The sequence below is a fragment of the Carcharodon carcharias genome, chromosome 5 (genome assembly GCF_017639515.1).
Source record: "Carcharodon carcharias isolate sCarCar2 chromosome 5, sCarCar2.pri, whole genome shotgun sequence".
Taxonomy (NCBI): domain Eukaryota; kingdom Metazoa; phylum Chordata; class Chondrichthyes; order Lamniformes; family Lamnidae; genus Carcharodon; species Carcharodon carcharias.
In genome coordinates, this window is record NC_054471.1 from 15623999 (window position 1) to 15638464 (window position 14466).

The 14466-nt window shown below is 43.6% G+C and overlaps 1 protein-coding gene across 1 annotated transcript in view; it reads left to right on the forward strand.

Annotated features, from left to right (window-relative positions):
- Positions 1-14466, forward strand: part of LOC121278115 (dynein heavy chain 8, axonemal-like) — a 1831678-nt gene that overhangs the window by 194317 nt on the left and 1622895 nt on the right. The window contains exons 10-11 of the mRNA XM_041188200.1: positions 7429-7536; positions 7622-7723. Of these exons, the coding sequence (XP_041044134.1) occupies positions 7429-7536; positions 7622-7723 (210 nt within the window). The remainder of the gene's footprint in view (positions 1-7428; positions 7537-7621; positions 7724-14466) is intronic.

The following is a 14466-nucleotide window of genomic DNA, read 5'->3' on the forward strand; positions in this document are numbered from 1 at the left end:
GCTTCCAGAGGACTGTTGAACACAGAGACAAGGTATGCCATTATCAAAAAGCAAGCCCTTTCAGTCACGTGGGTGTGCGAAAAATTTTCAGGCTATATCATTGGCCTAAAGGTCAATTTTTTCCCCATTCATTCATGGGATGTGGGCATTTCTAGCTAGGCCAGTATTTATTACCCTCCCCTGATTGCCCTTGAGAAGGCGGTGGTGAGTTGCCTTCTTGAACCATTGCAGTCCATATGATGTAGGTACATCTGCAGTGCTCTTAGGGAGCGAACAGGCTGTAAGCCACTGGGCTGTTTGCTAGATACAAAGGAACAGGCAAAGATGCCTCAGAATCCAAAGATTCTGCCTATGCCTCATGACGTTGACCTACGAGATGGTATGCATCCAGGGCGAAGCCAAATAACGGCAGACACATTTTCCAGAGCCACAGTGGACCTTCCAAATAACAGGATGTCAATCTGATTGATTGAAGCATTTACCTGGTTGACAAGGAGATACCTGCCGGCAACTGCAAGTAAACTCCAACAGATTTGCTAGGAACAAACACGAGATGAGAAGTGTGCCCACATCTGCCGTTACTCTCAACAAGTTGGCCACAACAGAGTACCATGAAAGCTTGGCTTGAACAACAAAAATACTTCACTGTCATTGATGATCTCCTGGTCTGCATTGAGTTGCTGGTCATCCCAGTTTCCCTTTGGCCCCAAAGGAGGTTCCCCCAACTTCCCTGAGACCAGCTTGCCTAGTAAAATCTGCCGAGCTACTCACTTGGCATGGTCCTCTCCCTACCACGGATAAAATAGTCATTAATTAGTCACTCAAGAACTTTAATAGGCCCAAGGGCAGGCAAGCTACCTTACACCTCCGCCTTCCCCCCCACATAAAATGGGAGGCAGACTAGGGCCCCCAGCTAGGGGGCAGCTGCATCTTTCAAGCCCACCACTTTCAAACCTGCCAGCAGGGTATCATAAGTCTGTCCTGGAGTTCATGTTCCTCCTACTGATAACACTCCTTACACATTTAGTTGCCCAGGGCATGAAAAGCATCTTAAAAACTTACAACATGGCACAGTATGTGCATTCAACGGGACTAAGGTGCCTCGCCCCGGCTTTTTTTATATCACTATCTAAACTTAAAGGAAATAAACTTAAGACTTTTTGCTGGTGCGGACATACAAACACTCACCCACACCTTACGAATTACCTTCCGGTCCCTTACTTGTGGGTTATCTGATTGAGGCCTATTCTTCAGGACTTGCTGCTTAAATTTCCTGCAGTTTTCCTTCTCTGCCCAAGAACTCTCATTCTGTGCTCCCTTACCTCCTGGCGCTCTGATTGAAGACTGCTTTTGTTAAAGAAATAACTGAAATAAAGAAATAATTACTTGAGTATTGCTGAAAAAAGAGTCATATTGAAGCTTTTCATCTACTCATCAGGACACTATGCAAGAATACCAATATAAGGGGAAAATAACAATTTATTCTCTATGAGACGAGAGTGCTGATTGGTTGGCAAGTGGACTCTGGTAGAGGTGTTACCATGGAGAATGCACCAGTGATGGTGACTTACAGTTAACTGCCAAGCATTATTTGAAATTTAAACCAGACAGCTTGACTCTGATTGGTCAAGGCATTGCCCTGAGGAAATAATTACTGTATACTCACTGAACTCTGTGAGCTCTTCCTCCATATTCACTATGATGTCACTGCTGATATCATTTTATCAGAATTGTCATGAAGCTAACATAGTTTTCATAATATTATTGTGGGGTATTGTACAGTAAGCTTATGTTTGTGTGTGTGTGTGTGTGGATGGTTCTGTCTGGTGGCTGATTTAATTGAATTAGAGCCAGATACACAGCAAGTTGAAATTATCAAAAGCATTAGGTGTAAAAAGGGTATTTGAAATGCTAATGAGTGAGCTAGGCTAAAGTCTCAGCAGATAGGGTGTGAATAAAATTTGTATTTTAAGATAAGTGGAGAGGTGTTTGGTTTTCAAAGAGACATGATAAAGTTTGCCAACTGACAGGATAAGTAGGGCAACATTATTATGTTTATTTATCCCAAAAGGAAAAGGCCATATTGACAACATGAAAGATTTTTATGGTGTGAGAAAGATAAATTACAACGACATATGGAAACAACGGGATTTACAGATTGAAGAGGAAGGAATATATTTAAAGAAAGATGGAAGGTTGTATCAGGAGTGGCCGTGTAAGATCTAAAAGATACAACATGTGAAACAGACTTGGGGAAAACAGCCTCTAGCCACTTTGTAGAAGTCTGCTGTTCCATTAACCAAAGTTGTTTTAAAAGCCTAGTGGAATTCCACTATCGAGTGGGTGCTGTTGTAACCTTGCTGGATTGCTTCTCTACATTTAAAATCTATTTTGGACTGTTGCCTTAAAGCGGGTGTATAGTTGGGAGTCAGGTTAATTAGGAATTTTGGGATTTGTTATAATATTAAGTAATGATGTGACTGTAATATTTCTTATCTGCTTTAATTCTTTTCTTTTGCTAATAAATGTTTTAATTTAATTTTTAAAATCTCTAAAGGTGTGAGTGGACTCATTACTTCTGAATTCAATGCACAAACCTTCTCATAATAAATACTAATTGCAGAACCATTGTGATAGCATGGTCAAGTTTCCCTGTGGATTTGGTCATCCAGGCAAATAGTGCCTGCCATATCATAACAGAATTCTCAGAATTCTCTAGATGCTAGATGGCTGTGCACACCCACCCCTTTTTAAACATGGGTAGCTCCTCCTGTGCCAATTGGCCTTTTGGCAGCAAATAGCTGTTGTCATTGCTGTTCCATATTCCTGCTCTGTTATACAGGGCTGCATCTCCTGAACTGTCCAAGATCAGGTGCTTTAAATGAGAGAAAACCAAAGCACTAATTTCTGTCTTGCAGGACATATAACAATTTAATATTAACAATTATTTGGCAAGTTGGGCTTCTATGGTCATGGTATAGAGCTGATCTTGTGGTATTAGGAGCAGTAATACACTTAACCTATGCTGCTGGTCCTGATGTGCAAGTATGCACTGTAATTGCCCAGGAAGATTAAACTTCTAATCAGTTATTTTGCACCGGGACTCTCCGTCAATATCTCTTACACAGAGCTCAATGTCAGAGCCTTGGGCTAGTTACATGCTACTTTTATTTTATTCATTCAAAGGATGTGAGCATTGCTGGCTGGGCAAGCATTTATTGCCCATCCCCAAATGCCCTTGAGATGGTGGTGAGCTGCCAACTTGAATCGCTGCAGCCTATGTGGTGTAGGTACACTCACAGTGCTGTTAGGGAGGGAGTTCCAGGATTTTGACCCAGCAGTCAAGGAAAGGCAATATATTTTCAAGTCGGGTTGATGAGTGGCTTGGAGGGCAACTTCGGAGGCGGTGGTGTTGCCATGTGTCAGCTGCCTTTGTCCTTCTAGATGATAATGGTCATGGGTTGGAAGGTGTTGTACAAGGAGCCTTGGTGAGTTCCAGGTGTGCATCTTGTAGGTGGTACACACTGCTGTCACTGTGCATCGGTGGTCGAACGAGTGAATGTTTGTGGATGGGGTATCACTCAAGCGGGCTTCTTTGTCCTGGTTGGTGTCAAATGTCTTGTGTTGTTGGAGCTGCACTCATCCAGGTAAGTGGGGAGTGTTCCATCACACTCTTGACTTTGAGTCTTGTAGATGGTGGACAGGTTTTGGGGAGTCAGGTGGTGAGTTACTTGCCGTATGAGTCCTAGCCTCTAATCAACTGATGTGTCACAGTATTTATATGGCTAGTCCAGTTCAGTTTCTGGTCAATGGTAACCCCCAGGATGTTGATAATAGGGGATTCAACAATGGTAATGGCACTGAATGTCAAGGGGTGATGGTTAGATTCTCTCGTTGGAGATGTTCATTGCCTGGCACTTGTGTGGTGCGAATGCTACTTGCCACTTGTCAGCCCAAGCCTGGATGTTGTCCATGGCTTGCTGCATTTAGTAATGGCCTGTTTAAGTGTCTGTGGAGTTGCAAATGGTGCTGAACATTGTACAATCGTCAGCGAACACCCCCACTTCTGATCTTATGATGGAAGGAAGGTCATTGATGAACCAGCTGAAAATGGTTGGGCCTAGGACACTATCCTGAGGAACTCTTGCAGTGATGTCCAGGGACTGAGATGAGTGATCTCCAACAACCACAATATCTTTCTTTGTGCTAGGTATGACACAAACCAATGTAGAGTTCTCCCCCTTATTCCCATTACTCCAGCTTTGCTAGGGCTCCCTGATGCCACACTCGGTCAAATGCTGCCTTGATGGCAAGGGAGTTACTCTCATCTCACCTCTGGAGTTCAGGTCTTTAGTCCATACAAATAGCCGTTTGTAGTACAGAACCTGAGTATTGCTTAAAAAAGGTATGTTGTTGAATCGTTTATTCTGCACTTGTTATGACTATCACAAGAATATCAATGTCAGGGGAAGCAATGACTTTATACTGTATGTGGCAAGTTCCATTGCACAAGCTTGGAGTGCTATTGCCAGAATTTTGTCGGGGCCCATAGCCTTTACGGTATTGAGTGCCTTCAGCCGTTTCTTGATGTCATGTGGAATGAATTGAATTGGCTGAAGACTGGCACCTGTGATGCTGGGTACCTCCAGAGGAGGCCAAGGTAGATCATCCAATTGGCACTTCTGGCTGAAGATTGTTGCAAATGCTTCATTCTTTTCTTTGGCACTGCTGTGCTGGGCTCCATATCGTTGACAATGAGGATATTTGTAGAACCTCCTCCTCCAGTGATTTGTTTAACTGTCTACCATCATTCAAGACTGGGTGTGGCGGGATTTGGCATGAGCATAGATCTGATCCGTTGATTGTGGAATCACTTCGCTCTTTCTGTCACTTTCTGCGGATGCTATTTGACATGCAAATAATACTGTGTTGTAGCTTCAGCAGGTTGACACCTCATTTTTAAGTATGCTTGGCGCTGTTCCTGGCATCCCCTCCTTCTCTCTTCATTGAACCAGAGTTGATCCCTGCCATGATGGTAATGGTAGAGTGGGGGATAAACTGGGCCATGAGGTTACAGATTGTATTCGAGTACAATTTTGCTGCTGCTGATGGCCCACAATGCCGCATGGTTGCCCAGTCTTGAGTTGCTAGATCTGTTCAAAATCTATCCCTTTTCACACTGTGGTAGTGCTACACAACATGGAGGTTATCTTCAACGTGAAGATGGGACTTCATCTCCACAATGACTGTGCAGTGGTCACTCCTACCGATACTGTCATGGACAGATGCATCTGTGGCAGGCAGGTTGGTGAGTGTGAGGTCAAGTATGTTTTTCCCTCTTGTTGGTTTTCCCCCACCAGTCTTTTAGGACTCGGCCACCTTGGTCTGTTGTGGTGCTTCCGAACCACTCTTGGTGATGGACATTGAAGTCCCCACCCAGAGTACGTTCTGCAGCCTTGCCATCCTTAATTCTCCCCCCAAGTGGTGTTCTACATGCCTGAGTGCTGATTCATCAGCTCAAAGGGGATGGTATATGATAATCAGAGGGAGGCTTCTTTGCCCATGTTTGCCTGTTGCCGTGAGACTTCATGGGGTCCAGACTCAATGCTGAGGTCTCCTAGAGAAACTCCCTCCGGCCAATATACTACTATGCCACCACCTCTGCTGGGTATGTCCTGCCAGTGGGACAGGACATACCATGGGATGGTGATGTCCGGCACAAGCCCCTAGACGGTCGCAAGGAAGACTTTGTAGGGTCAACGGGACTGAGTTTGCCATTGTCGTTTCCAGTGCCTGCGTTGATGTCAACTGAGTAGCTTGCTAGGCCATTTAAGAGTCAACCATGTTGCTGTGTAAGGATGGCAGATTCCCTTCCCTAAAGAGCATTATGAACCAGATAGGTTTTTATGACAATCAACAATGGTTTCATGATCATTAGACTTAATTCCAGGCATTTATTGCATTCAAATTCAACCATCTTCTGTGGTGGGATTTGAACCGGGGTTCCTAGAGCTTTACCCTGAGTCTCTGGATTACTCATCCAGTGACAATACCACTACGCCATTGCCTCCTTATATTTACCTGGATACTTACCCTAGAATTGTTGGACTGTTTAATCTCTGATATAACAGTGATTAACAGAACATCCCAAACCAGCAACCTTCCCGAGCTCCCCTTTCCCTGGCCAACTATCCAACCCCCACCTGACAACCCACCCCTCTCAAACACTGCTAAGCACACCCCACATACAGCCAAGCCACACCCCCGTCCCAATTACACAATCCACCCCCCAAGCACCCAACTACCCACCTTCGAGCCAACTGCCCAGCCGGCTGACCCGACTACCCACCCCGACAAGCTCAGGTACTCACCCCCCAACCTGACTACCCTCTCTCATTCCATGCACCCTGCCCTTACTCTCCCACCCAATCACCCACCCACTCACTCACCTACTAACTCATCCACTCACACCCACCCAAACACTAACCCCAGCGAAAGACTTGAGATTTAAAAAGTTACCTGAACATGGCAGCTGATGATGTACATGTGTCCTCTGCGCTGCTCCACTTTGCTAGTGTTCACCGTGGATGGCACGTTGATCCATTGCTGCTGCAGCCGGGACAGGAAGACCATGCTGGAAGTGTGAAATGTGCAATATAGTCAACATACAATGATCTCCGCAGTCAGCACAATGATGTGCACAGTCACTGTTGATGGGAAGATTTGGCCAATTATTTCAATGAAGGGAAAAAACAAATTTAAAACTGACAATTAACCCATCATGGGTTGAGTATATTAATAATCAAGCAATTATACGTGGCCTGTGAAGGGAATGGGCTTTATCCTTTTTATTCTATTACAATTGTGCTGTAATGTTTAAGAATTTATTTTAACCCCTTTCATAATATTTTATTTATTATTTGAATGCTGCATATTTTGCTCCATCCTGATCAACTAGTTTGCCCCTTTTGGGAAACAATGCTAAGTTATTCAGAACTGATCCCGCTCCACCCGTGCAAAGAGTGCTGAGAAACCTAATTTACATTTTTGGCTAAGTAACATGGGCAGAGCAGGTGCAGCCCCAAGGTATTTCCAGGTCTAGGTTCTACATTTTTCAAATACTATTTTTGCATTTATTTGCTGCCATTCATATATCGGTTATTACAAATTACTTTCTTCTTTTGATGGTGGGCAGAAAACATGTCCTTCATGAATAACACACAGTAGGAAGATTCACATGGTTAGCACCCTATCTTCAAAACGTCAGCGGTGACTTCAAGAGTTGTCATGCTCATTGTGACTTGAGTTTATTCCCATCTTAAAAAACAATTCCACTCAAAGGGACAATATAATTATTTTAATTATGTGCCTTATTTAAAAAGTATTATCTTTGTACGTATCATAGTTATTAAATAATCCAACTTTCAGGTCACCATGACAAGAGGTGTTCCAAATTTGATAAATACCATTCAAATGATCCACAATGTGTCTCGGTACTACAACACTTCACAACAGATGACTTCCCTCTTTATTAAGGTAGGTACTTTGATTATAAATTTGTACTTGGAATCTATCTGCATATTGGTAGCTGTGCTGTAATATTGTACGTTATCAACCTTAGATCACAAACCAAATGGTTACGGCCTGCAAAGAATATATCACTGAAGATGGTACTGCTCGTGTGTGGGACCAGGATTCTGAAATTGTTATTAATAAAATGCAGGTAAAACTTTCTATATTACACAGTATTACATATTATTTAATCACTGAAACAGACAATTTACCCAACTGATGTTTATAGTCCACACAAGCCCATCCCACCCTTCCTCATCCAGTTTCATATCCTTCTCTTCCATTGACCCTCATGTTTAGGCCCAGGCTTCCCCTTAAATGCGTCAATGCTAATTTTAAACAGAATTCTCTTTAATTCCCTATTAGATTTATTCGTGACTATATTATAATTTTGGGCCCTGATCTGGCTCCTCCACCTCCCCGCAACTAGCCCCTCCTGATTACCACCCTGTCTATCCCTTGATTACAGTCCCCGACTATCCTCTCATCTTCCAACCACCTCTCCACTCCCTCAACTCCCACCACTCTCGACTACCTGACTACCCACCATTCTCCTGGCTACTCTCCAACCCTGACTGCAGCCATTGGACTATCCCTCCACTCTCCCAAATATCCCCTACAACCAACTACACCCCCTGACTACCTCCCAACTCCCCTGACAACTCTCCCAATCCACAATTCCCCCACCCGACTATCCCCCCAGACCCAACTCTTCACCCCCCTCAATTACTCTGCCACTCACCCGACTAACTGCCTCCAGACTATTCCCCCTAGCCATACCCCCCACCCCCGACTACACTTCCCTTCACATGACTGCCCTCCCCACCCCTCCAATGACCACTCCTGAACACCAGACCCCCCACCACTAACCACCCCTCATTGATCACCACCTGACACCTCCCCACTGACAAACTGACCCCCTTGACTAACCAATCCCATCGACCACCCAAAACCACTTCCCCCCTGACCACCCGACATCCCAACTTTCAATCCTACCCACTTACCTTGTGTACTTATCTTCTCCCTGGCTTCTCAAAGTGGCTTGACCTGTAAACCTACCTGATTTATGGCAGCTTGTGCTATCAAAAGAGGGGCATGGCTTCCTTACCACCGACTCAGCTACCCTCAATCAATCAATCAAGGAACCTGCTGCACTACACTATTCTTGCCTGACCTGAGTCGGAAGCTTGAGCGAGAAAGGAGCAGCCTCATTTCCAGATGAGTTTGTAGGAGTGGAGTGGCAACCCGACTGTGATTGCTACTTCATGGAAGTTTCGGGCTAAGGTAAACTATAATGACTGAATGCGTTGGATAAAGACTTCGGAGGAGGTGTATCATAAGGGTCTGGCACATATAGGGTTAATATGGGACTGAATTCACTACCGCCCATACAGTGATATAAGAGAGCACATGATCTGCACCCAGCAGTCAGTCTAGTGTTAGACAGAGCCGTGTGTACCAGCAGGCATGGAGACAGCTCCTAGCTTGTACCATTTACTGTATATTTGTAAATGGTTCTAAGAGTCAATAACAACTTACAGTTAGCCTATGTATGACTATGATGATTTCTTTAGACCTCACTGTATCCAACACCCTATAACATGCGCGGCCAGCACCCGCTGAAACCATCACATTGCAAAGATATAATCTATTTTAGGATTGTGAAATTAAAACAGAAAGTTGCTGCTTCTGCGTTTGCTGTCCTGTTAAGGATGGTAAGTGGATTTCCAATGCTGCCAACTATAAGAAATGCAAGACTTTGTAAGATGGTTATGTTTTAAAATATTTCTTTTATTTTGAAGTGAGATAGAATGTCCTGATTAATTGGGTGGTGAGATCATGCTGAACCCTGCCTCGAAACAGGGCCAAATTATTTTGTTATCATAATAGGTTGAAAGCTATTGAAAATCAAATGATATGTTTCACACTTTGATAACAAAGAGGGACACCAGGTCTTTTTGGACAGAGACTTAGACTCAGAGAGGGGGACAGCATCAGCTGCTACTGTGAGAAGCAGTGGAAAAGACTGTTGTTGTGTTTGTCACCAAGCAGAATACTGGAGTGGGGGGAATGGTGGGTAGGGTGAGGAAGTGGTGCAGGAAAATTGTTCCCTGTTCAAAGAGACAAGACTTGTGGACAGTCAAGGACCAAGAAGTTGCCAGAGGGTGCCTTGCTGCTGGAAGTCCATTTGGGGATACAGGAAGACTGAGAGAAATGACTTTCTAAAGGACACTGGAAGACTTAGCAGGGAGCTTGCTGAAATACTGGGAGAATTTTGGACTTGAACCCACAGGCACAATTTTGTCAATGGCATGCCAAGAGTCACACAGTCAGAGAGGGTAGACTTTGGCCTGAGTGCGATAGAGACCAAGTGAGTATATTTGGGAATTTGGTTCATAGTGGGAATTCAATTGCATAGGAGGAAAGAGGTGCTTTAGTTAAGGTTTACTCCAAGAAGTAAAGTGTGCTGAGTGGTGAGTTCAGTGAAGGGTGGGGAGGAGGTGCTTTTTCTCCTATTCTTTCAGCCTTCAGTATTTGATTTCCTCACTTTGGTGCAGCAGAAGGAGGAGGTAAACTAGTAACTGGTATTATTTGTTTTATCAATATTGTAAGTACTGTATTGTTTTATCAGTATTGTAAAGTTCACTGGCACTGCCAAAACCTATTGGGTGGTGTAGGCTTTATTAATTATAATTAATTAACAATTATTAATTAAGTAACACATATTGGAAATGGCAGGCCAGGTGGTGATGTGCTGCGTTTGCAGATTGTGGGAGCTCCTGGATAACATTGTGATCCAGGGCAAACACGTCTGCAGTAAGTGTTTGCGGCTGCGGGAACTTGGGCTCTGAGTTATTAAGCTGAAGGCTGAGCTATAGGCACTGCAGCATATTAGGGAGGGGTAAATTTAGCTGGACACTTTATTGTAGGGTCAAAAATCCTTAGAATAGAGTCTTCTGATTTGATTAGTGGTCAGGGACAGGAGGGTGTGACTGCAAGTGAGGCAGGTAAGAGGACCCAGAGGGCAGGAATGCAGGTTTCTCAGCCCTTGCAATTGTCCAACAGGTTTGAGGATTTTCAGCTTGTTTGGTTAGCTGGATAAGCTAACTGACTATGGCATCTTGGTACAAGAGTCCATTCAAGTAGGGGAGTTACAAGGAATGTAGTGGTAGTAGGGGACAGTATAGTCAGAAGGATTGGCACCGTTCTCTGCAGCAAAGAGCATGAGTCCAGACGGCTATATCACCTGCCCGGTGTCAGGGTTCAGGACGTTTGCTCAGAGCTGGAGAGGAACTTGCATTGGGAAGGGGAGAACCCAGACATTATGGTCCATGTTGGTACCAATGACATAGGCAGGACAAAGAAGAAGGTTCTGCATAGTATAAGGATCTTGGCATCGAATTAAGAAGCAGAACCTCAAAAGTCTCAAATCACTGGATTATTACCTCAGCCATGTGCAAATTGGCATAGGGCAGATCAGATTAGGGAGATGAATGCGTGCCTCAAAGACTAGTGGGAGAAGTGGGTTCCGGTTCGTGGGGCTTTCGCACCAATATTGAGCAAAGTGGGATCTGTACCATTGGGACGGTCTACTGCTGAACCATACTGGGACCAGTGTTTTTGCGAGCTACGTAACTAGGGAAGTAGAGAGTGTTTTAAACCAAGTAGTGTGGTCAAGGGTACAAATTTAGGAAGACATGGTAAATCAAAGAGCAGAGATAAGGCAAAGGAAAGAGAAAGGTATTATAACAGGAAGTGAAAAACAGACCATGATAGGAAAGGATAGAGAGTACAAATCTAACAGTAAATAAACAGATGAGTTTAGAGGTTAGAAAAAGGATAAAAGGATCAAACTTAAAGTTGTGTATCTGAATGCATGAAGCATTTGAAACGAAACAGATGAACTGAGAGCGCACATAGAAATAAATAAGAACAATTTCATAGCCATAATAGAGATGTGGCTGTAGAAGGACATAGATTGGGACCTGAACATTAAAGGGTATAAGACATTTAGGAAGGACAGGAAGCAAGGAAAAGGTGAAGGGGTGGTTCTGTTATTTAATGATGGTATTAGCACAATAGAGAGGGATGACCTAAGTCCAGGAAGCCAGAATGTGGAAATGGTTTGGGTAGAGATGCGAAATGGTAAAGGCACAAAGTCACTTGTGCAAGTCTTGTACAGGCCTCCTAATAGTAACCATATGGTAGGATGGAGCGTTTGGAAGAAATAATGTGAGCTTGTCAGAAGGGCACAACGATAATCATGGGAGACTAACATACATATAGGCTGGAAAAGTCAGATGGGAAAAAAGTAGCCTAGACGAAGAGTTCATCGAATGTTTTTGGGGTAGTTTCTTAGAACAGCATGTTCTGGAGCCAACCAGAGAGCAGGCTGTACTAGGTCTGGTATTGTGCAATAAGATGGTATTAATTAATGACCTCAATGAAGGCGCCCCTAGTTAGCAGTGACCATAATATGATTGAATTTTACATTCAGCTTGAGGGAGAGAGGAGTGGGTCCGACACTATGTTTTTAATCTTTAAAAAGGGCAATAATGAGGGCATGAAAGCAAAGCTGGCTAAAGTGAATTGGTAAATTAAGTTAAGGGATAGGTCAATAGAGATGCAGTTGCAAACATTTAAGGCGATATTTTAGGATACGCAGAACAGAAACATTCCAACGAGTAAGAAAATGTCCAAGGGGGTGGACACACCATCCATGGTTAACTAGAGAAGTTAAAGACAGAATGAAACTTAAAGAAAAAGTATATAATTGTGCAAAGATAGGTGGAAGGCCAGAAGCTTGCTGTTCCTTATATTCTATCCAATGGATGACTAAAAGATTAATAAAGAGGGAAACATTAGAGTACGAGAGAAAGCTAGCCAGAAATATAAAAAAAAGATAGTAAGAGTTTCTACAAATATTTTAAAAAGAAACAAGTTAACAAAGTTTGCATTGGTCCTATAGAAAGTGAGTCAGGGGAATTGATAATGGAAAACAAGGAAATGGCAGATGAATTGAAGAGGTATTTTGCATCAGTCTTTACTATAGAGGATACAAGTAACATCCCAGAGGCAGCTGTAAATCAGGAAATGGAAGGTAGAGAGGAACTCAGGAAAATTTCAATCACCAGAGAAGTGCTACTGAGTAAATTGTTGGAGCTGCAGGCTGACAAGTGCCCGGGTCCTGATGATCTTCATCCTAGGGTCTTAAAGGAAGTGGCTAGTAAGATAGTTGATGCATTAGAACCATAGAACCATAGAAAAGTTACAACAGAGAAGGAAGTTATTCGGCCTATCTTGTCCATGCCAGCCCGAGGATGCCCTTTCTAATCCCACCTTCCTGCACCCGGCCCATAGCCCTGCAGCTTACAGCACTTTAGGTGCAGATCCAGGTACTTTTTAAAAGAGATTAAAGTTTCTGCCTCTACCACCAACTTGGGCAGCGAATTCTAGACACTCATTACCCTCGCGTAAAAAAGTTCTTCCTCATGTTCCCCCTACAACGTCTGCCAGTTATCTTGAATCAATGTCCCCGGTTCTAGAATTCTCTATCAAGGGAAACAATTTTATCCTGTCGATCCAATCTATTCCCCTCATAATTTTGTACACCTCAATTAAGTCACCTCTCAGCCTTCTTTGTTCAAAGGAAAATAACCCCAACTATCCAATCTCTCCTCGTAGCTACACTTTTCGAACCCTGGCAACATTTTTGTAAACCTCCTTTGCACTCTCTCCAGAGCTATTACGTCCTTCCTGTAATGTGGTGACCAGAACTGCACACAATACTCCAGTTGTGGCCTCACCAGTGTTTTATACAATTCCAACATTATATCCTTACTTTTATATTCTGTACCTCTGCCAATGAAGGAGAGCATTCCATATGCTTTCTTTACAACCTTGTCTACTTGAACTGCTGCCTTCAGGGACCTGTGTACTTGTGCGCCAAAATCTCTCACTTCATCTACCCCTCTTATTATATTCCCATTTATTTTGTAATCCCTGTAACTGTTTGACCTCCCTAAATGTATGACCTCACACTTCTCTATGTTAAAATCCATCTGCCACTTTACCGCCCACTCCACCAACCCATCTATATTGTTTTGGAGATTATGGCTATCCTCTACACTATCCACTACTCGGCCAATCTTTGTGTCATCTGCAAATTTCCCAATCATTCCCCCCCATGTTCACATCCAAATCGTTAGTATATAACACAAACAGCAAGGATCCCAACACCGAGCCCTGTGGAACACCACTTGAGACAACTTTCCATTCGCAAGGGCATTCATCGACCATTACCCTTTGTTTCCTGTTACAAAGCCAACCTTTTATCCAGTTTGCCACATTACCCTGAATCCCATGGGTTTTTACTTTCCTGACTAATCTGCCATGTGGGACCTTGTCAAATACCTTGCTAAAATCCATGTACACAACATCCACTGCACTACCTTCACCAACCCTTCTTGTCACTTCCTCAAAGAATTCAATCAAATTTGTGAGGCAAGACCTTCCTTTAACAAATCCATGCTGACCATCCCTGACTAGTCCATGCCTTTCCACATTTCTGCCAAGGCACTACACTTTTCTCCACGAGACCCCCCTGCCCCTGCCATCAATATCCTCATGGCAGAGCATTGACTGAGAACTGCCTTTCCTGCCAATGGCATTAGAAGACCCTACCATCTGACCAAGGCAGCCTAGACTGACGTCACAGAGCAGGTGAGCAACTATGGGGGCCCAGGACAGATTCTGAGTCCATTGCAGGAAAAGGGTCAACGACCTGCTCTGATTTGCTAGGATAAGCATTTTCAACAGGGATCTCTTCTGCAGTTATCAATAATTAATATTATGTGAGTGGGCAGCTAAGCCAGAAGAGTAAATGTGCGATCA